Raw genomic sequence first — 23,384 nt, 5'->3', positions numbered from 1 at the left:
TTTTACCGGGGTTCGGTAGAGAAGCAGGGTGAGTACGAGCAGGGCTGTCACAAACAGCTGTGTACTATGTAACTTCAGTGGGAACCACACAGACTACAATGTGAAAGTACCCCTCTGCAGGTGGGCAGTGTGGTGGCCCTTCAAACGGAGGTTAAGCCTTCTGTTAAAGGCCAACTAAGAAGGTGGAGGGACCAGAAGGAAGTGCTGTTTATCTGTGAGGGTTGCCTTGAAGTTTGGACCCTAGATAATGGATCCCAACCACCATAATTTCCCTAACTCAAGGGGGTTCTGTGTCCTTAGTCCTGGCCTTATAATCTAACAGCTCACAGTTTACTATTTAGAACCATGAGGTCAGCGTTACATGCCAATTCAACAATTCCTTCATCAGCATTTTTAAATCTCTGGAGAGGTCCTAGGAAAGCTCCCATGGTCTCAAGAATAAGACCAGGGTAATTATAGTTGTAAAAACTTCGAAGGAGCCACCTTGTTCACAGCCTGCTCTCCCTTTTTATTTAAAAAGACAGTAAAGTTATCTCAAACACAAAAATCCAAAAGTTAAAGAAAAAAGTCTTCAAAGGCATAGACAAGATCATAATTAACCAATTACCTGCAATAGGCACTGGCAGCAACTGTACAATCCACAGGTTCAACCAGATCTGGACTCCAACAATGGCCCAAAGGAGAGACACAAAGTAGATATCGCTAGTTTTCTTCTTTCTAAGAAATGTTCCAACTTCAGACCTTTGTCTGCCCAAGGTGGGTGAAGGGGAGGAGGGTGAAGCAGATGAGGACAGTGCTGGACGGGGTTCTCCTCTGTCCATGGTTTCTGTCCCTGAAGAGGGAAAGAAAAAAAAAAAAAAAACACCCACATATTAGTCCACATTAATAAACAGTAATACAGAGCAATTAGCTAGGCTATCCTAGTTTAAGCTCTCAAAATGTATTCTGACAGTATGATTACATTGGGTTAAAAAAGAAAAAAAGACTTGGATGTATGCTTGCATATGCAATGAAAAAGGTGTGGAGAATTAATGCTGTGTTTACATCTAAGGAAATTAAGTTTTTTGGGGAGTAGGGTTGAGTATGAGAAATGTTTTACTTTTTACTTTATACACTTAACATTGTGCAAGTTTTTTTATGACATATATATATCATTTATATTTTTACATCTATCATTTAGACAAAAAACTGAAGAAAAACACATGACAAAGTAACTGAGAATTATAATTAGCCCATGAAAATTACCCAAACCATATAAAGCAACAAATATTAACATATAGAATTCTTTATTTAAAAATTCCTCCTCTTTTAACTTTATAGTAGATGTATTTATATATATTTCTGAAACAATATGGCTTTTCAGCGTCATTTTACCTAAATGGAGCCAACTGCTCTTACAAGAACGAGCCAGGGATTTGCAGCATATCTTTCTCTTAGAATTAGATAAGAAAAATGACAGACTGCTGGGGAAGAGGAATTTTCAAATACAGGATATCACACTAAATTATTTCACGAGGCACTGTTTTCTAACAACGCGACTACTATTACATTTCACTATTACTCAGAATATACCATGATGATGGAAATGCACAAGATCTTAAAACCCACATTTTGCCTTCCATAAAAAAAGTTAATGATAAAAGTATACCATATTTCTTAAAGTCTAGGTAAAAAAAAAACCATGAACACCCCTAATCTCAACGCCCTATTTGCCCCATTGTCTTTACATATTTTACATAGTTGTATCATGTTCCACTTATGACCTTTCCCACTTTCTCCCTTCAGTTGAATGTCAGCACCAGGAGAGCTAAGACCCTGTCTATCTTGCGCTCCCCTCCACTGATTTCCTCGCACACACAATAGTACCTGACGTATGGAACGTACTCACTAAATATTTGTTCTAACAATGCCTTCCCTATTATTTCATAATTTTCATAAGTAACCACACAGTAGCCTTCTGAGCATTATGTCATAATTTCCTTAGTGTTTCTTTTTAATGTTAAATGATTAGTTGTGCGTACATTTTTACTACTGATGTAACTAGCACCATGGTAAGTCAGCCCACCTCACCAGAACATTCTACCCTGAGGTTTGGGGCTAAAGCGCAAGCTACTTATAATATGCTTCTGTTTGACTCTACTCTCTGAATATCTTCCTAATTTGGAAACTTCACGTTGGTGGATGTGGCAGATATTTAGAAGAACAGTAAGTCCATAACTAAAACATCATCCCCTTTCCACTTTGAAAACATGATTCAATGTGCAAGAAAAATAACGTTTTCCTACTACCCCAAATGCCTTTTTCTTAGCCGATCCCTTCTTTCAAGACTTCTCTGAAGTCCATTCTTCAAAAATAGCTCATGAAAAACATTCCTTAACTCCCAAACCTCTGGCACTAATGGACCTCTTGGCACAGACAGGGAAGGCCTTTTACATTCCTGAATCCTGTGCAAGTACAGTGTGACTTTAAAGCTGGTATAAACCTACCAGCTGGATCTTACAGGAGCTTTGCATGCAGAACAACCAGAGGGCTCTGTTTTAAGGGAAACAGTCAATATACTAACAGCATGAGGCATGCAAAGCAAACTTTGAGAAGAAAAGCAAGAAATGCCCGAGAAATGAATGACTGGAAGATGGAAAATAAAAAACAAAAGAAAGAGCTGGAGAAAGGGAACAACAACAACAAAAGCAACATAAAGAGTCAGAGCAAAATAGAACAATGGAGGAGAACTGACAGTTGCAGAAGAAATGGAAAATAAAAGGACTAAGTAGGAGAAAATATGGACAAAGGTAAATAGGACCCTAAGAAGAAGAAAATAACACGAAAGGAAAGTGAGAGAGAATAACAAAAGAAAAATAAGAAAAGCACTTTAAAAAAAAAAGGAAAGAATGAAGAATCAAGAAACCTAAGAAGATAATTAAATGTATGAAAAAAAGTGATATATGAGAACAAAGATGAGAAGGAAAAAAGTGTATAAATAGGAACCAGAGAGAAAAATGAAGGACCAGTAAGTAGCATTTTGTGGTGCTAATGTCTTTCTTAATTTTATATTCTACATGTATTTCATTTTCCGGAATATTTTGAAGGCACTCCTTCACAACGTTAGTCACCTGCAGGCTGGGGAGAGGGCTGGTCCTCAGTGCTCGATTCATACCCTGTGATGGAGATGGCCAAGGTTGCTAGAGTAGAAGCTGCCATGGAGATAACTTGCCCTGGTAACTCTGCTCCTATAAAACAAGCATGCATTTTTTAAACTTTTTAAAGGCAATGGACAAAATGGGAAATAACCTGCAAACTGAAACATACTCCTAAGTTTTCAACAACAATATAACAAAATGGTTATCACTGACCCACCAGACCAGTGGTTCTTCGCCAAGGGAGAATGCTTAAGAATCAACAGGCTACTGTACAGCACAGGGATCTCTACTCAATACTCTGTAATGACCTATATGGGAAAAGAATCTAAAGAAGAGTGGATATATGTATAACTGATTCACTTTGCTGTACACCTGAAACTAATGCAACATTGTAAATCAACTATACTCCAATAAAAAGAAAAAAGAAAAAAAGAAAAGCAACAGGAAAGTCTGCTAAAAATGCAGGTTCCTGGACTCTCTGTGTATCTCTCTCATTTGGGAACTTGATGCTGGTGCATGTGGCAGATAGTAGATATATAAACATGGAGTGCCACGCTTATATTTTTTTTTACTTCACAGGTTAATTTTACTGTACATCTCTGTTGAAACACACTGCCACACCAAGTCTGTGAGCTTCTTGAATGCAGACTTACTTTCCTTTGTATTACTAGCCCCTAGTACAGCATGGAGCAGCCCACACTTGCTCTCAATAACAACATTCCACGAGAGAATATGCAAATGTATGGGTATCATGCAAAACCATATATAGTTGATCCTTGACCAACATGGGTTTGAACTGTGCAGGTCCACTTATATGCAGATTTTTTTCAATAAATATAGTATCTGTATTTTCATCTTACAGATTTTTAAATTAACTAAGTGTGGGGAAAAGTTTTTGTTCGATGAGAGATCACAACATGCGGAATCAAAAGAACTAGGATTTGAATTCTGATTCTACCCAAACTGTTTCAGCTTCCTGCCCTTGCGTGAGTCATTTATCAATTCCTTTGTTTCTGAGGCAGAGACAGGAGCTCACAGATTTTTGACTGCATGGGGGAGTCAGTGCCCCTAACCCTGACATGGTTCAAGGGTCAACTGACTATCTATAAAGTACATAATTCAGCACAGGCGAAATCCACCACTTGAAAATCTAAAAGATCATCACTACCCTGTTTCACGTTACAGGTTCTCATGTTAAGTTCCTAATAGGTAGTAAACCAAGTTTAACCATTTGCACGAGATTCAAAAAAAACATTCACTGGTCAATGAGGTCTGTCTATAATGGTCAGCCTTTAATTTGCTATGGCAGACAACACAGACTAGCTCACACAACACCTCATTCTAGTGTGCTTTCTTGTGCCCTAGAGACTGGAAAGCTAAGGATTGTATTTCTTGGACTCCTTTGCAGCTACAGTTCCACATGTGATACAGCAGAACACTTGTGCAGGCAAGCCTGTGCAGACTTGGAAGCCCTAAGTGACTCACTGTAATTTAGAAGCTCTCATGTCAAATACAGTCATATGGTTTTTCTGCAGGTACTTAGCAGAAGTTCCAGAGGTTACGCTGTCTGATCTCCAACTTTGTGGCAAGCAGCAGCAGCTGTGGCACTTCTGCTCAAACAGTCCTTTGGTGTCGTTGAGCATTTCTCCTGGTTGCACTGCTTCTGCATGTCAGATCCAAGCTTAATTGTCTGGTCCTTCCAAAAATTCTGTATGTACAAATTCTTTATGCTAACCAATACCTCTTTCTATTTAGACTAGCTGGCATGGATTCCACTGTCCAACTGAGAACGCTGAGTGTTCTCCGTCACCAAATCATACGTACACCCACACTCATGCAGCTGGGACCTTTGGGTAGGCCAATACTCAATGTGACAACATAAAGCTCTGCCAAGCCAATGAAAAGAGCCATGACCTTCGGAAGGTTAATGAATTACAACGTCAGATAAACTCTGCACACCCAAAAAATTCAAGGGCTGGCCATCTTCTAGAGGTAAGCAGGCCAGGGGTCTGAGATGGCTCTTTGGTAGCCTCAGCCATCAGGATCAAGCGTGCTCATCTTGCTCAATCATATCCTATCCCTCCTCTAATAAATGCCTCTGTAATCTGAAAGAGGTTTAATTTTTAGGCAATCCAAGAGAAACTCAAACTCATGATCTGGGAAGAGAGCATAAGCTAGATATCTGGATTGGAACCTATTCTCCTGGCCTAGGTATCTAAGGTGGTTTTTTGATGCCAGTAAGAGAACAAGGGCTGACAGAAAAACACAGTGTCTTTCATGTCTTACATGTTTCCATTACTCACTGTACTGAATGCTGGGGATAAAAACACAGACCCTGCCCCCATGGAGCTGAGTGGAAGAGACAGATACGAATTAAAGAACCACACAAATAAACGAATATATACAAACTGTGATTGCTATAAAGGAAGAATACTGGGTATTTTATGAGCTCGTAACAGAAGAAATCTGACTAAGTCTGGAGAATCAGGAAAGGCTTCTCTTTAAGAAGTAAAAATGGGCACTTCCTGGACAGTCCAGTGGTTAAGACACCACCCTTCCAATGCAGGGGGCGTGGGTTCGATCCCTGGTCAGGGAACTAAGATGCCACATGCCATGAGGAGTGGCCAAAAATAAATAAATAAATAAAATGGGGTTTTATTAAAAAAACAAAAAGTTTCCCAAATGATTCCTTTAAAAAAAAAAAAAAGAAGTAAAAATGAAGCTGACATACAAAGAATGAGGAGGACTTAACCAAAGGAAGGTAAATAATAATATTTTGGATGATGGAAGCAAATAGGAAGGCTGTAAGTGAAGAAACTGGCATGTTAAAGACAGTGAAAGGTCAGTGTGTTTGGAACACAGTAGGAAACTGGTATCAAATAAACAAGGCTGGAGATGGTAAGCCAGATGATGCAAGTCGCAGAAGACCATACTAAGGACTTTAGTCTTTACCCCAAAAGGAGTAGGAAAGCACTGAAGAGTTTTAAATAGGATAATAATTTTTTTTACCGAAATGTTATTGAGATAATTGTAACATCACATGCAGTTGTAAGAAATAATACAGAGAAATCCTGTGTACCTTTTATCCAGTCCCCACCACCCCGCAATGGTATTATCTTTCAAAACTGCAGTACGTTACCACAATCAGAGTATCAGCATGGACACAAGATACAGAACAGTTTCATCACTGCAAAGATCTCTCATGTTGCCCTTTTATGACCACACCTCCCCACTCTGTAAATAAATAATCAGTTTTGAGATATAAAAAGATCATTCCTACTGTTTGGTCAAGAACAGATTAGAGAAGACCAAGAGTAGGTAGAGGGAGATAAGTTATTGCAGTATTACAGGCAAGACATGATGACAGCATGGTCTGCAGTGGTTAACAGGAAAGATGTTGGGAAAGCGGCTGCATTTAAGAGACATGGAGTAGTCAAAGTGGACCAGACTTGGTGACGAAACAATAAAGGGTTCAACAATGACCCCCAAGTTTTCAGATTATGATCAGACAGAAAACATGTAGGGGAAATGGATGAAGATTTGGGGTATACTGAAGTTCTTTTTAGACTTCCAAATAGAAATTTAAACACAAACTGATTACATCAGAGACCAGAGAGGTCTTAGGTTCCTGTGTGCCCACAAGAGATTTCTTGGGTTCCACTCAAGAGAAAAGGTTGGGAACACCTAGTGACTAATGGCCTGGGACAGCATAGTAAGGTGGGGAAGGGGGAGGCTTCCAATCAAAATTCAAAGAAACAAAGTATTCTCTCATATAAGAGTAAAGACTAGTTCAGGGTCCTCAATTACTAAACCTACCTCTTCACAAATAATTTAATGAAGTGGCAACTTATCCTTGAGAGAGTCAGAGAAAGAAGTCCCCTGATGGTTAGGTAGCTCCAAAATAACAAGATCATTTTATAGCTCCTCAAATACGGGCTTTCAGTTTGGCTGCATTTTGGCTTATACTTCTAAACTCCCACTGAGCATTCATTCATTCACCAAACAGGTGACTGGGATGAGAGACTAAGTTAAGACCCTAGTCTCAAGCTCAGTCTTATACTTAAACTATCAGTTATGATTCAGTATGTTAAGAGCTAATGTAGATATAAGTGTAGAATATTTGGGGAGCACCGAGGATAGAAACCTAGCCCATGCCTGGGAGAACAGGGAAGAGTTTCCAAAGGGGCTATCTGACAAGAATGGTAAAAGATGCCATCCTTTAAATCCATTTAAGCAAGTTAGTCAGATAAAGAAGACAGAACAAGTTTATCTTGGGGAGAAAGGAAGAGGCTGGTATCTTAGAGGACAGAGGTAGAAAAGTTTTCCAGAAAGACAAAAAAGCAGGTGTAAAGACACAAAGGCAAGAAAAAGCAGAGCGTGCTCTTCAAAGAACTCTAGGAAGTCGAATAAGGATGAAACACAGGGTACAATGGTAAGAGTGGAGAGACAGGAGGATACAGAGGGAGAATGCGACCAGAGGATGGAAGGGCTCATATTTACTATGCACAGGGGCAGTACAATTCAGTGGCTGGAATCACAGGTGAGGAAACAAGACTGCCCAGGTTCAAATCTCAGGTTTATTTCTTACTAGTTGGATGACCACAGGTAGGTTACTTAGGATCTAGATGCCTTAGTCTCCTCAAGTGTAAAATGCAGCATGCAGAAATTCCTAACTCACGTGAGAATTAAGTGAAACAATACATATAAAATGCTTAGAACAATGCCTGCTGTGTAGGACTCAACAGAACTTAGCTCAATAAATGATAGTATTATCACCATCATCTTTATCAAAACTGTTGGCTTTGACAGGATAAACTATAAGCACAAGCCACTAGCACTCCTACAGTATTTGCCTGTACCTCTCATCCCCTCCCTGCTCTGTATTACAGCTGTTTCCCTAAGTCTTATCCTTACATTTTTAGATATCCCCTCAGGGCTGTGTAAAACATCTTACATACAGTCATCACTGAAAGACTTGAGGAAAAGTTAAGATCAACAGATTAAATCTTCACAACTACGGTTTAAAAACTTTCTCCAACTTGCTGATATCACTAAAATATACAATAAATATTTAATAAATCTTAGCTAAATCAATGAAAACTATGCAATATCATCCTAGTTAATACACAAATGATTCAGCAAATTTTTAGAATGCCTGAAACTTCACAAAAGAATGAAAGGAATAGCACACAGAAAAAATCAACAGAGTATTTGAAAATTATGGATATAAGATTTGGCAACTGCTCTTACTCATCGAACAGATATGCACTTGAATGACTTTTGTCTAGTGATATCTTTCTGCACTTCAAAAACCCCAAGGGTTTGGGCAGAGAGATGATAAACTAGACAGAAGAATGCCAGGACCCAGAATCTAGGCAGACTCACGGTACTGGGAAAAAAGCCGCAGCTAAAAATAGGCACACAGACAAGGGAACATAATCTTGGGACCCAAGAACTATAAACAAAGAAAGGAAAGAGCATCCAAGGTTTCCAGAGTCAATCTACCAGGGAAAGGGCCAGTATTAACTGAAGGGCAAACAGCAGGAATTCACACAAGTCCAAATGAGCAGACCACTGACATTAGCAGCCTAGCACCAGGGGACAGAAACTCGTACTCTGGTATAAGAAATAGATCACATGTTCAGATAATATCTGTTGATATGGCTAAATCGACAATGGGCAGAATAATTTTTTTTTTAATAATAGAGGGAAACATATTTTGAAGCCAGTCTAAATAAGGAGACACTTGATCTACTTTGTTCTCTTTCACAGGGACAGTTGAAGTTACCAGGAACACACCCAAAGATACTTATTGGAAGGAGGCCCTTTATATCAAGTAAAATCTCCCCAGCATGTAAAGCTCCCTTTGAAGGCTTCTGTTTCCATTACTAATGTGGAAAATACATCTCCTCCTCAACAGCTTCTAGTATCACTTCACTGTACTACTGGTCAGTAACAGGGGTTTGGATATGGACCACTAGGAGTTTCTCTAGGTCTATTTAACTGACAGTGGCAGAATTGGGGAATGACAGATAAGCAGTAAGAAATTTACTTTGCGCTTTTTCTTCCTCCAATTTGGGCTTAACTGGACCAAACTTGTTCATTCGTATCACATGCTATCCCAAACAATTAAGACAAAATGACGCCTTCCTCACCAAGATATTTCTGGTCACTCATAAACAATTACCAATGTTAAGAGGATCAGGCCCAGGTGTCATTGCCTGTACTTCTCATCCTGGGGGTCCTGGCTATTAAAGATACCTCTGACACTTGTTTGCCTAGCTTTTGAAGAAGCACTTCTCATACTCATAGTAAATGGCTCTCTGAGCCTAAGTTCCTTCATCTGTAAAACAAGTATAATACTAATCTCACTGGTATACTATGAAAATTAAATGAGATAGCATGTTTTAAGAGTCCTACAAGGCCTCACGCACAGGGGAGAACAACAATGCTTATGTTCCTCCTTTCTCACAGGCCCAGGGAACACACCAAAGCTGGATTCCAGGTTTCTGCCAAGTAAGACTTCTGGGGCCCATGAGGCAGAGAAGCTGGGTGCTGTGCTTGTGGTAAGCCACTGGGGCCAACATGAAGACTGAAGGAGCTGACAACTACAACTGAGTGCAAGACGGATCCGCGGGGCTTCCCTGGTGGCTCAGGGGTTAAGAATCCGCCTGCCAGTGCAGGAGACACGGGTTCGATCCCTGGTCCGGGAAGATCCCGCCTGCCGCGGAGCAGTTAAGCCCATGAGCCACAACTACTGAGCCTGCGCTCTAGAGCCCACGAGCCACAACTACTGAGCCCATGCGCCACAGCTGCTGAAGCCTGTGTGCCTAGAGCCCGTGCTCCGCAACGAGAGAAGCCACCGCAGTGAGAAGCCCGCGTACCGCAACAAAGAGTAGCCCCTGCTCGCCACAACCAGAAAAGGCCCGCGTGCAGCAACAAAGACCCAGCACAGCCAGAAACAATAAATAAAATAAAATAATAAAGGGCTTTCCTGGTGGCACAGTGGTTGAGAGTCTGCCTGCCAGTGCAGGGGACACGGGTTCGAGCCCTGGTCTGGGAAGATCCCACATGCCGCGGAGAGGCTGGGCCCGTGGGCCACAATTGCTGAGCCTGCGCGTCTGGAGCCTGTGCTCCGCAACAGGAGAGGCCACGATAGTGAGAGGCCCATGCACCACGATGAAGAGTGGCCCCCACTTGCCACAACTAGAGAAGGCCCTCACACAGAAACGAAGACCCAACACAGCCATAAATTAAAAAAAAAAAAAAAAAAAAAAAAAAACCTATCTGGTAGATTGGTTCCTTTAAAAAAAATAAATAAATAAAAATTAAAAAAATAAAATAATAAAATAAATTTATTTTAAGAAAAAAAGATCAGCAGTCGATACTTTTTCAGAATGGCTGATGCTTGTCAAAGAGCCTGGTGAAAGGAAAGAACACCGGGTGTAGGTTAGAGTCAAGGACGTAGGCTTAAATTTTAGCTCCACCAGTCACCCGTGGGATTGTGGGCAAGTCAGTTACCTGTTATTAAATGTCTTCATCTGCAAAACGGAGAAATCTATTTTACAAGGTTGTGGGGGGAATGTTTTATTTGTGGATTAAAAAAGATAGTACACTTAAAAGCATGGTAGACACTTAACATTTTTCCCTACATTAACTTGAGGTTCCAGGAAATACCAAGTAAGAGTTCCTAAGGTCTAAGAAAAAACCACTGAGTAAGGTCCCTGGGTTCAGAAAGAACCACTGAAACTAACTCAGCAATGATCCATAGGAAGAGTTTTCTGGATCTAGGAACTAAACAAATTCATGCTTTGAAGTATGATGACATCCAAAGGATTAATTCTGTGAATCCAGCAAACCACAGATTGTAAAACAGCAAAAGATTCAAAGCTCAGAAGACATAGAGAAAGACGCCTACACAAGTGACTAGGATACAAGAGCAGTCCTACAATGGGACAGTGGAGGTGACAAGGAAGGAATAAATGCACACACTGCCATGGCAGTACGCTGAAGCATTCCTGTGCCTAACTATATTACAGTGACATCTACAGGAGGGAATTGACTATAAAAAAGGGAAAGGTTGTCCCAATATGGCTCGAGTTCTGATGCCTAAAATAAACAAGGTACTAGGGGCAACAGGAAAAAAATATTCAGAAATTTAGAAAAAAAAATGGTTAAACAAATTTATTTTAGGATGAGGATTATCTACACTAGAAGTCCATAAAAAGATTCTAAATCAAGAATAACCTATTCTGAAGTAGGCTGGAATAGGAGTAAACAAAACAAGGAAAACCAACATTTCCAAATCTGCTCTCAACATTTATTCTGTGTCTCTATGACTTCCTTTCTTATAATAGTCTGAATACAAATACCAGAAATCTGGCTTGCATGCCAACACACCACTATCCTGGGCTTATGGGGGATAATAATCAAACACAGTCTTCTTTTTTCCCAAGCTCAATACTTGGTCTTAGAACTCCTACCCTCACGGCTCCCTAGGCTGCCATCACCAGCTGACAAGAATTTATACCCAAGAGAAAATCCATCTGAAACCCCTGGTTTAGACCTTCTTTATTCATATACTTGCAGTAAAGTACTTACTTAGCCCTGGACAAAAGCAGTCAAAAGGACAAAACTGTCCTCAAAATATTAAAAATAGAACTACCATATGATCCAGCCAATTCCACTTTAGGATATATATCTGAAGAAAAAAAGAACGCTAACTCGAAAAGACATATGTACCCCCATGTTCACTGTAGCATTACTTACAATAGCCAAGATACAGAAATACCCTAAGGGTCCACTGACTGATGAATAAAGAAAATGTGGTGTGTGTGTGTGTGTGTGTGTATACATACACACACATACATATATATACACACATACACACATGCGTGCGCACGCGCACACACAGGAATATTATTCAGCCATAAAAAAGAATGAAGTCTTGTCACTTGCAGCAACATGGTGGACCTCAAGGGTATTACGCTAAGTAAAAAGGGTCAGAGAAAGACAAATACTGTATGATCTCACTTATATGTGGAATCTTAAAACAAACAGCAGCTCAAAAATACAGAGAACAGACAGGGGGCTGCCAGAACTGGTGGTGGGGGTGGGATAAGTGAGTGAAGGGAGGCAAAGGCACAAACTTCCGGTTATAAAATAAACAAGTCCCAGGGATGTAATGTGCAGCGTGATGGCTATTGTTAATAACAATTTATTGTAGACTTGAAAGTTGCTAAGAGAGTAGGTCTTAAGGGTTCTCATCACAAGAAGAAAGTTTTTTGGTAACTATGTAAGGTGACAGATGTTAACTAGACTTATTGTGGTGATATATACAAACATGGAACCATTATGTTGTACACCTGAAACTAATATAATGATACATGTCAAATATACCTCAATTGAAAAAAAAAAAAAAGAGAGAGAAATGCCAGAAGAAAAAAAAAAAGGAGAAAACTGTCCTGGGGTGAGGGGTGAAGGATAAGCAGAGCTGTCTAAACCACTACTATCAGGGGAAAGGGGAAAAAAAAGAGACAAAGCTAATCAGAGGAACAAGTGAAAACCACCAAGCTTTCTACAGTAGTTGCCAAAACAGGAAGTTTACTTCTACTGGTTCGATATATAACCACAGTGTCTAACAGATTGTGACCAGAAAGAGAGGCTGAGCAAAGAAAACTTAGACAGCAAAATATAAAATAAAATCTTTCGTATTTTCCACTGTCAGAGAGATAAGTAATTAAAGTTTCTTTGTTTCAGATAGTTATTATAAAATTCTAAACAAATATTTATGAACAAAAGATGTCTTACAATTGTCAGACACTACTCATCTACCAAATAAAATAATAAACAGCAACTTAATTTAAAAAAACTTCTGTAACGTAGCTATACACATACACAGAAGTGCCACAAACAGCCTTGTGATTAGCATGAGAAGGAGATGTGAAAAATAACACTGCAGAAGTATATTCACGGACACAGAAAGGTGTTCGTGACATAATTAAGTTTAAAATTCAGTTTACAAAACAATTTCACTATGATCCAGTTTTCTTGTGTCTTAAAAAGTCCAAAGGCATAAAAGTCATTAGTTAACATTTTGGTATAATCTGTGGACAGTGGGATTTTTCGTGATTTTTCTTTTCTTCTTTTTGTTTCTCTCTATTTTCTAACTTAACTGTAACACACTGGTATTTGAGAACTTTTTTTTCCTCTAAAAAATCTGCTGCAATTAGTAACTTGCTCTTGTAGTTTATGTATAACTATCAGAAAGAAGCAAGGGACAAATGTCAATTACTGTGGAAACTGTGTGCTGTTCAAACCTACCTCTCTGCTCACAGCCATTCCCACATGGCTGGCTAACTAGAAGTCCAATCTGATGATCTCAGAACGGTGACTATATCTGCCCCTGCACCCCACCCTGCCACAACCCCCGTACAACTCATTAGAAACCTGTATCTTTAACAAAGCGCTCTGGATAAAGGCCACGTGCAACCAGGGTACCTCAAAAACAGTCTTTAAAAAAAAGATTATTTTAAAAGGTTAAAATAATCTTTTAGGGCTTCCCTGGTGGCGCAGTGGTTGAGAATCTGCCTGCCAATGCAGGGGACACGGGTTCGAGTCCTGGTCTGGGAGGATCCCACATGCCGCGGAGCAACTAGGCCCGTGAGCCACAATTACTGAGCCTGTGCATCTGGAGCCTGTGCTCCGCAACAAGAGAGGCCGCGATAGTGAAAGGCCAGCACACCGTGATGAAGAGTGGCCCCCACTTGCCACAACTAGAGAAAGCCCTCGCACAGAAACGAAGACCCTAACACAGCCATAAATAAAATAAAATAAATTAATTAAAAATAAAAATAATAATAATAATCTTTTAAAGAAGAATCTTTAAAATAATCTTTAAAAATAATCTTTTAAAGAAAACTAATCTTTATTCAACATTGTAGTGTAAGTTTCAGCCAGAGCAATCAGGCAAGATAAGAAATAAAAGGCATCCAGATTAGAAAGGAAGAAGTAAAACTATCTCCATTTGCAGAGACATGATCTTATATATGCAAAATCCTAAAGAAGCCACAGAAACTATTAAAGCTATTAAACAAATTCAGCAAAGTTGCAGGATACAAGATCTACAGGGGTAAATATTCATGACTTTGGATTTGGCAATGGTTTGTTAGGTGGGACACAACACATGGAAATTAAACAAAATACTTCTGATTAACCAATGTATCAAAGAAGAAATCAAAAGAGAAATCAAACAGTATCTGATCCAAAGAAAATGGAAACACAACATATCAAAACCTATGGGATGCAAAAGCACTTTTAAGAGGGCAGTTTATAGCAATAAATACTTTCATTAAGAAAAAAGAAAGATCTCAAATAACCTAACTTTATGTAGCTGCTTAATGGGCACAGCGCTTTCCTTTAGGGTGATGAAGATGTCTTGGAACTAGATGGAAGTAATGGTTGCACAACACTGTGAATGTACTAAATGCCACTTTAAAATGGTTAATGATTAATTTTATGTTATATGAATTAAACCTCAATTAAAAATGCAAAAAAAGGGGGGTGGAAATGGCCTAACCATCTAAAATATTTTAAAGCAATTTATTTTCTGTTCAGAAAATACCACCAATTTAAAGCAGTTTATCATAGTATGTTTTTTAAATAAAGCTATTCTCCCAAATACTTCTTAAGAGTAATATTAATAGAATACCATATTTCTTACCAGAAGACTCTTTTCCATTCTGTTTTTCATAGAGGGTGCCCACAGACATCAGGAAAACAATAACCAGGAATACTGGAATTCTCCATGAGCCAGCCAAGGATGCTGCAAATTATTAAGAATTAACATTTTTAGTGAAATAAAAATCTAGCACTTGTCTTTAAAAGACTCAGTTTAGTAGACTGACAGAACAATTTGGCAAATATGTTAATAACAAAATTGTTTCACAGGGAAAGAAATTTTTAAAAGGCAACTGAAACCTCAATTCAGGGCTCCTCTCAGGAAGTCCAGCCCTGCTCTCAGAGGCCCTGGTCTAAAGGATTGCATATGTGCCAGCTTACCTTTAAGAGGCTTGTATCACCTGGAGAATCAAGTCCATTCTAAAGCACATCCAGTGTTTAAGACCATCAAACCCCCTGTTTAACCCCCAAATGACCTGCATCAGGCATAGAACTTTAAGTCCTGGTGCCTGACTTGATTTCCTGGAAATCCCACTGGGTGTGAACTCTACCTCTCAAGAAAGGGTGGAATGGCCCACAAGAGCACGGCAAAAAGCTTTAATGTATCCTCAGTGTACAGAGCAAAAATGCTAACAAGTGGCCAAGGATCAAAAGCCTTTGCATTTCCCTGAGTTGGTCTACAGCCTTACGAACATACCTGCCTGCCTCCCTCCTCTACCTTCCCCAAATTTGAAATGAGTCCTATCAGACATTAGGGGATCTTGTTGAGAAACTCCTTTAGCATTCCAAGTCAGCAGAGCTAAAGAGTAATGCTCTGTTCCATATCAGACTCTAAGCAAAGACATACTTTCAACCAACTCTGGTTTTTATTTTATTTTTAACAATAAGTAGCTCTAAAAACTACTACTAATAGGCTACCTACTGCTCTAGGTCACTGAATTTTGTTTTTAAATTAGAACTTGATGTTTCCATATAGTTAAGACTTGGAGGTAAATGAGTCCCTGAAAAATCACTCTGCAACATCCTGGCAGCCACTCAGCTAACAGTGAAGAGTCTCAAATAATGGGGAACTCATTACTCTGAGCAGCTCTGACACTGATCATCCTTATGATGAACAGAGACTTGTCTCTCTGAAGCTGCTCGTTGCTCTGACATCTCTCCCAAATGGCTACAGAGATCTGTTTAAACCACTCTTTCACAATCCTTCAAAAACCTGAAACGGGCTTCCATATTTGGTATCTTCCTCACCTCTACCTCCTCCCCATCCCTGCAGCCCCAGTGCCCTTCTCTTATGGAGAGTAAACATATCTGGTTCCCTTAACAGTTTCTCTCACATGATTTTGAGCACCTCTTATCATCCTTGACTGCTTAGCTATATCCTCCCTAAGTAAGGCACTCAGAAACAGCCATGATAGTCCAAGTGTGCTCTACTTTTTAAGATATATTTATTTTTAAAAGACCTTTTTGAAAATGAACATTCCATATAATTAAAAGTAGACATTTTAAAGTACAATATTTTCATTCAAGATTAACGAAAGATTAAGGCAGAATATTTTGAAGGATTATTTTAAAGAATTTTAAATGCAACACATAAAACTTCAAAAAATTCACTTTGATTCACACGGTCAGCCTCCGCCGACCTTAAGCTAGACTTTCTTAGAAAAAGGGACCCACCTAAATGAAAAAGCAATATAATCCATACAGGAATTGAAACTGCTCTCAAGTAGCGTTCAGTGCTTGCATTCCACTTGAATGAAACAGTCAACACGTAGCCAACTACCAAGGTCCAGATCTTAAATAAATGAAATATAGACACAGTTGTAAAATATACACACATGCAATAAACATACAATTATACAAAACTCGCAAGCATCTACATAGCATGAGAGCTGTGGATACAACACAGATGACGGTTGGTGGTGCTAAAAGGAGTGTGCATAGGTTTTCCTCCTCTGCTTAGATAAATCAAGTTTGGAAATAAACAGGTTTGAAATCCCATGCAGTGACATTATTTAAATATCTTCAACAAAAAATACATAAATATAATTTAAGATATGTTAAAGTTCAAAAACTATCATATGCATAAAGATACTTACGATAAAATATTCAATTTTTAAGCCATGGATTTAAATTAAGCTCTTCACCTTGTGAAATTCTTAAAGTTTTCTCTGTAGATTAATATTTACAAAAGAAAAGAAAAAGCAAGAGCAAATTCCCTGGTGGTACAGTGGTTAGGACTCCGTGCTTCCACTGCCAGGGGCCCAGGTTCCATCCCTGGTCGGGGAACTAAGATTCCGCAAGCCGGTGTTACTATGAAAATAATTTTTTAAAAGCTAAAAAGAAGGCAGCCAGCTGAAGTGTGACCCTGCTGAAATAATCTCGGTAACAGATGGTTAGAACCTAGCCCAGAGTTATACTCAGTTGAAGAAGTGTAGCTGAAAAAAATATAACCAGAGGAAGAAACAGCGAGACTTGAGAACAGAAGAACCAGCCAGGGTCCCCCTCCTCAGTTTTCCCTACAGTAAAACTAAATGACTCTAGTAATCACAAAGCATCCTACACAGAAACTCTCTAATAACCTCATATTTTAATAGAACATACACAAAAGGTGGAAAGAATACATAACCCAGAACAAATGTGAGCACCAAGAATTTATTAAAACAACCTGAACCTTGGGAAAAAAATAGGCAAATTAAAACAAAAAAAGGACTTTATGCTGTAATTCAGAGAATGAAGAAAAGGGAACTGATATGGTTACTACAAAAGCCAGAAAAAAACTACCTCCTACTTTATTTTGATCGTATCTTCAAAATACTCTTCGGGTCTTAAAAATGTTTATAGCTTCAGACCTGAGAATTCAGCTTTGGGACCTTACTAAATAATGATAAATTCTGAAAAAGGGTTAAAAATAAAGAAGCTCATCACAGACTAATTTAGAACACTGAAAAGTCGATAACCTAAAAGTTCAATAACTGGGAAGTGGTTAACTCTGGATGAGTCACTCAGTAAAATGTTATGCAATCATTAAAACAGGCTTTTTTAAACAAAGACTATATAACTTAAAATATTCCTAAGATATTATTAAGGAAAAAGCAAAATTAAAAAAACACATGTGACATGAGTATATCTACTGTATGGTGGAGGAGGGGGAGGAAATGTACTAAAAAGTTGTATTTAGGTGATAAGATTTTGTTTTTCCCTTTTCCTTTTCTCTGTATTTTCCAAATTGCCTTTAATGAGCACTAGTTCTTTTATAATGAAAAGGATATTAAAATATTTTTCTTCAAGCAACTAATAAGATGAAATATTAAAGAGATCTTAAGCCCCAGATATATGAGCACATGGGAAGTGAGACTACAGCTGCTTCCAAAAAGTTCAAGCTTGTAGGACCACACAAATTTAACCCTGGGAATTTAGAGAATTTGAGATTATGACTGTAGAGCTCAGAACAAAATCTGAGTGTAATAACAGTACACTTATGTAACACTCTGCCTTGTTCTAATACTTTAAATACATGAACTCATTTAATCCTCATAACCCCAGGAAAAAAGTACCATTATCACTCCCATTTTAGAGATGAAAGAAACTGATACTTAAGAGAAGTGACTTGCACAAGGTCACACAGCTAAAAAGTGACAGAGTCGGGAAAGATGGGTTCAAGGCCTTTGGGGCAGCAGACTTAGCCTTGGACAGGCAGCGAGACGGGAGGAAAATCCAGGTAGAGAGACAGCCAAGGCGAAAAAGCTTTGAAAGGATACCACCCAATCAGTATCTTAAAGATGGAAGAGAAATCATCCAGAAGTCTCTCTCTAGAACCCTGTCCTCCTGCCTCCAGGGGACATGGGTTCAATCCCTGGTCGTGGAACTAAGATCCCACATGCTGCAGGGCAACTAAGCCCGCGTACCTCAACTAGAGAGAGAAAACCTGCACGCCACAACTAGAGAAAAGCCCGTGCACCACAACGAAAGATCCCGCATGCCACAACGAAGATCCCACGTGCTGCAACTAATACCCGATGCAGCCAAAAAATAAAACATAAATAAATAAATAAATAAATAAATTACTATTTTTTTTAAAAAGCAAAAAAAAAGAAGTGACAGAGTCAGGATTTAGAACCCAGGAACCTGGCTCCAGAATCTGCTTTCTTAACAGTAAGGAGAACAAAGGGTAGTGCCAGAAAAACAAAAAGGAAAAGCTGCTCCAGTATTCACAAGGGAAAATAAAAACAGTTGATTTTGATGACTACAAATTGCTGAAATTTAAAAAAAAATTGATCCTCAGCAAGTGGATGGTCTTCAGCAGTGTGCTACACAGGGGGTAATCAGCCCTGCCTTATTAAACATGTAGTCAGTAATTTAGATGAAAGAATAGAAGGCATATTAGCCGAACTTGTAGATTACACAAAATTGGGAATAGTCAATATAAATGATTCAAAAAGATATCCTGAAATTAGAACAATGGGCTAATCAAATAAGATTAAATTTAATAGAGAGAAATGCAAAGTTCTGCTTTTAGGTTCAAAACTCATCTATACGAGTAAAGAATGGGAAGAGGATAGCTGGTCAGAAACGTAACGGGTATGAATGCCTATTAATAAAAGTACAATACATCAGGCAAAGTGATTGTTTCAGTGACTTACACTATCAAACCACATCGGCAGTAAAATTCAGACTGGGAAAGGAAATGTAAATCACAACATAGGAGACAGAGATACAGCTGGGGGAAAAAACTGTTCAGCTTAGAAAAGGGAAGGAAGTAAGATTTGATAGCTATCTCCAAATAGCTGGGGAAATGTCATCTGAGAGAGGCAACAGACTTAATTTTCTGTGGTTCTGAGGGCAGAAATAATAGGTGGAAATTAGGAAGCAACATATTTCAGCTTTATATAATAAATTTTTCTAATAAACTGTAGACGTCTAAAAAGGGAATGAGCTACCATCGCTAGAAGTCTGAGCAAAAGCTGACTGGAAGTCAGGGATGACAAAGTAGGAGAGTGTGCCCTCAGTGAGAAGCTGAACTAGAGGATCACAGAAGGATATACTTTCAGATTTTAAGCCTATGATACTTTTCAACCAACCTCCAAGAAGTTTTTGTTTCTTATCTGTATTCATAAGGAATGAGTATCACTTGCAAAGAGAGGAAAAAAATGAGAGACTGCATACTTCAGATTTTTTCAAAGAAACTCATTGTCTAAAGAGAGGTATGTGTTTTCACCCAGTAAACCTGAAACTCACAGGTAACCTCATTTCAGTTTAAAATAACAACTTATTAAATATACTCCCCAACTCCACTTCTACAAATTTGGTTTACAGAAGAACTACACACTGTGCAGATATAAAAATATTCACTGTGGCAGTTTAAAATATTAAACAAACAAATTAAATATAACAAATTAAATGTCATTTTATAGGAGACTGTTTAAATTATGGTATCTCCAAAAATGAAATAATTATTCAGACTTTCAAAAGTGTGATAAATAACTTTATTCAATGACACACTGTAAATTTATGCATATGCAAATTTATAATGGTGAAAATATACTCACCAATATGTTAAAAAATATTGTCCCTGAATGGTTGGATTTCAGGGGGTAAGTTGCATCTTTACACTTTTCTTCAAGTATTGAATTTTCTTCTAAGAGTAGTATTATCTTTATAAATAGTAAATGTCTTTTACTTAAAAAAAAAGAAATCTTTTGACTTTTTTTTCAGTATTTTCAAGAGTTTCCTCAGAAAAAATTCACAGAATATTATTAGTTGAAAAAGTATGGCCATTTATAAAAACACTTTAAAGTTTCTATTAAACCATTATGACTTTACAGTTACCAATGTTTAAAAATGTTTATCAGATACTAATACAAATTCAGTGCTAAAATAATTTGGTAGGAACACTTTCTAAAAGGCATCCAGAAAAAAAAAACTTTAGACTACGCTACTATTAAAAAGAAAGAAGTATATCTGAAAGTACTATCAAGGAAAGATATCTACAATACAATGATAATGAAAGAGCAATGATAAAAGAAAGAGAATTTCATATATATATATATAGATAGATAGATAGATAGATATAAAACTTCTGTTTTAAAAAACAAAACCCCTATACTTTATACTTTCACATAGGTGTAGAAATAAACTTAGAAGCCTATTCACCAAACAGTTAACAACAGTAACATCTATACAGTGGGAAGAGAAAAGAGACAATTCACTTTTACCATATAAACTTACATGCTGCTTAAATTTTTTTATATATATAACAAGCATGTTTTACTTGAGTCAATATTTTAAATCGCTAAATATTCTTTAACTTACTGAAAATAAGGATTTGTACATTCAAATTTCATACATAATTTCCAGTATGGATTCCTAGAAGTGTGCCTTTATGAGAGCTTTTTATTTCTGTCTCTCTCTGAGAGATATGCTTAGCCTCTGAGAAAACCTGTTCAAGTATGAATTTTCTTCCAGGAATAAATCAATGAGCCACAGTTTAAACAGAAGAAGGCATACTTTCCCAAACTATGTTCTTCAGAGCAATGTGTCCTTTTCAAAATATACATTCAATACTCATTTTAAAGCACCAACGTGTGCCGATACTAAAGACTGCCCATAAAAACTGGCAACATTTATTTAGCACTACAAGCAAAGCTAACTAATAAACAATCACATTTTCCCTTCATTTGACTTATTAACCACATATACTTTTCTGATTAAATAAGATATTAAATGCATAAAACATAAGTAGACTTTGCCCTGTAGACTGTGTCTTTGTTTTATTTATGGTCATCTGGGTATTAACTGGAAGAGCAACTTGGCTTGCTTCTATTGCATGATTTTGCAGAACAGTTTCCTAAGTCTTTTACAGAGAGAATAAAACTACTGATTTCTTCCCAACTTATGGAGCCACAGCCCTAATCAGCTACTGCTTCAGGTACTTCATTCTCCTTTAAAACTTCATTCTCCTTCATTCTAATTTGAAAACTTTGTTCTCTTCGTGGTGTGGCAACTTAAGAGTCAAGACTCTTTTATAATCAAAGTCTTTAACGGAGAAAGAACCTAAGTACCGGAAACTTTCCTCCTTACTGTTGCCAGGCAAGTAAAACACACCAGGAGTAGGCCTGGCCGGCTGGCTAATGTGCATTTCCCAAGAGCCTTGCTGGCAGTACTACCAAACTCTGGGGATCTGTAAAACTGAATATCCAGGAACCTTAGAAATCATCCAAGCTAACCCCACACTTCACACAACTAGAGTTGAGTAGCCCAGAGACGGGCCCTGGTCTGTCCAAGGTCACAAAGCAAGCTACTAACAGAGCTCAGTTTAGAATTTACACTCTTATCTTTCAGCCACTGTTCCTTCCACTTCATGCTTCTTTATAAAGTAAAATGGAAACAATGTGATCAGAGACCATGGAGAAAACAAATCTATTACTACCGCAAAAACTGTAAATGTCTTCAAACGTTCTAACAAGTCTGAACTAAAGGAGAGAGGAAGACCCAAAACACTCCCAGCAAAGAAAAATGGTGGAGCAGGAAGGCTAGATTTTCAGATTTATCTTGACAGCTCTACACCAAGGAAAGATGCCAAGGGCCCTAAGGACTGAGTTATATGTGAGTTTGGTGCAACAGATGATTTTTTTTAAGTGTTTAGAAATCACTAAGTCAGTACAATATTCTAATATATTTGAAACTGTTTTAAAAAATTGCTCACATCATGGATGGTTACTCTTTCACTTGCAAGCAGGATGGAGAATTAGCAGAAAAGAGCTAGGAGGCTGAAAGAACCCCAAAGTGAGGTGAATAGGAACTGAACTGGAAGGATAAACTGGTAACAAAGGAAAACACAAGTATTAAAGACATTACAAAGGAAAACGGGATAGGATTTGGAAATAACAGATACAAGGATAAGAGAGATGACTAAAGTTTCTAGATGACTAGCATCTAGGGGCCTTTGGGGGAATATGTGTGGTTAGTCCAATCCTGATATTCTTCTATTTTTTTCCTGAAAACTAAAATCAATTTATACTATAAATAAATAAATAAATAAACAATGTACTGGGGGAAAGTTTTTAAAAATCTTCGTTGAAGGTTTTGATGACAAAGGGCCTTCAACTGCTGATAGGTCTGTTGAGTATCATTCACTGACAGAATGAACAGATCAATCTCTAAATCTCACCTGTGAAATTCCTCCCTCCTACTTCACATGACTGTTGTGAGAATGAAATAACACACATGAAAGCGCCTACCAGTACATGGTAGATGCTCAAAAGCTGGATCTTAAATGCATGACTTGTTAGCTCTCCAAAATGTAGATTTCCTTAAATTCACTTTTCTACCTCCCCCAGTCATACCTCTCAGCAGCAGCAGGCTCCAATTTACAGGTTGTTTAGAAAGCATACAGACTCTTTTTCTATGACAGGCAGCCCTTCTTGGGCTCACAAAACCAAACCAGCTCTGAACTATGATAGTAAAGTTATAGAGAGGGCGCCCTGCCCGGTCACATGACCTTTCACTTCTTGCCAGGCCTTAATCAGCGCTCCTGACTGAGAAGTGAGCACTCCCTGTCTCCGCTTCCCA

At 38.2% G+C, this 23,384-nt stretch overlaps 1 protein-coding gene across 4 annotated transcripts in view; it reads right to left on the bottom strand.

Annotated features, from left to right (window-relative positions):
- The window catches only part of TMEM245 (transmembrane protein 245), a 104,194-nt gene that overhangs the window by 77,287 nt on the left and 3,523 nt on the right, over positions 1-23,384 (bottom strand). For all 4 annotated transcript variants that reach the window (XM_082469151.1, XM_082469150.1, XM_082469148.1 and 1 more), the window contains exons 2-5: positions 16,491-16,608; positions 14,860-14,961; positions 3,111-3,227; positions 608-832 (exon numbers count right to left, since the gene is read on the bottom strand). In XM_082469151.1, coding sequence (XP_082325277.1) covers positions 608-832; positions 3,111-3,227; positions 14,860-14,961; positions 16,491-16,608 — 562 coding nt within the window. The remainder of the gene's footprint in view (positions 1-607; positions 833-3,110; positions 3,228-14,859; positions 14,962-16,490; positions 16,609-23,384) is intronic.

This window comes from Balaenoptera physalus (assembly GCF_965194825.1).
Source record: "Balaenoptera physalus genome assembly, chromosome: 7".
NCBI lineage: Eukaryota > Metazoa > Chordata > Mammalia > Artiodactyla > Balaenopteridae > Balaenoptera > Balaenoptera physalus.
This window is presented reverse-complemented; position numbering and strand designations above follow the sequence as displayed.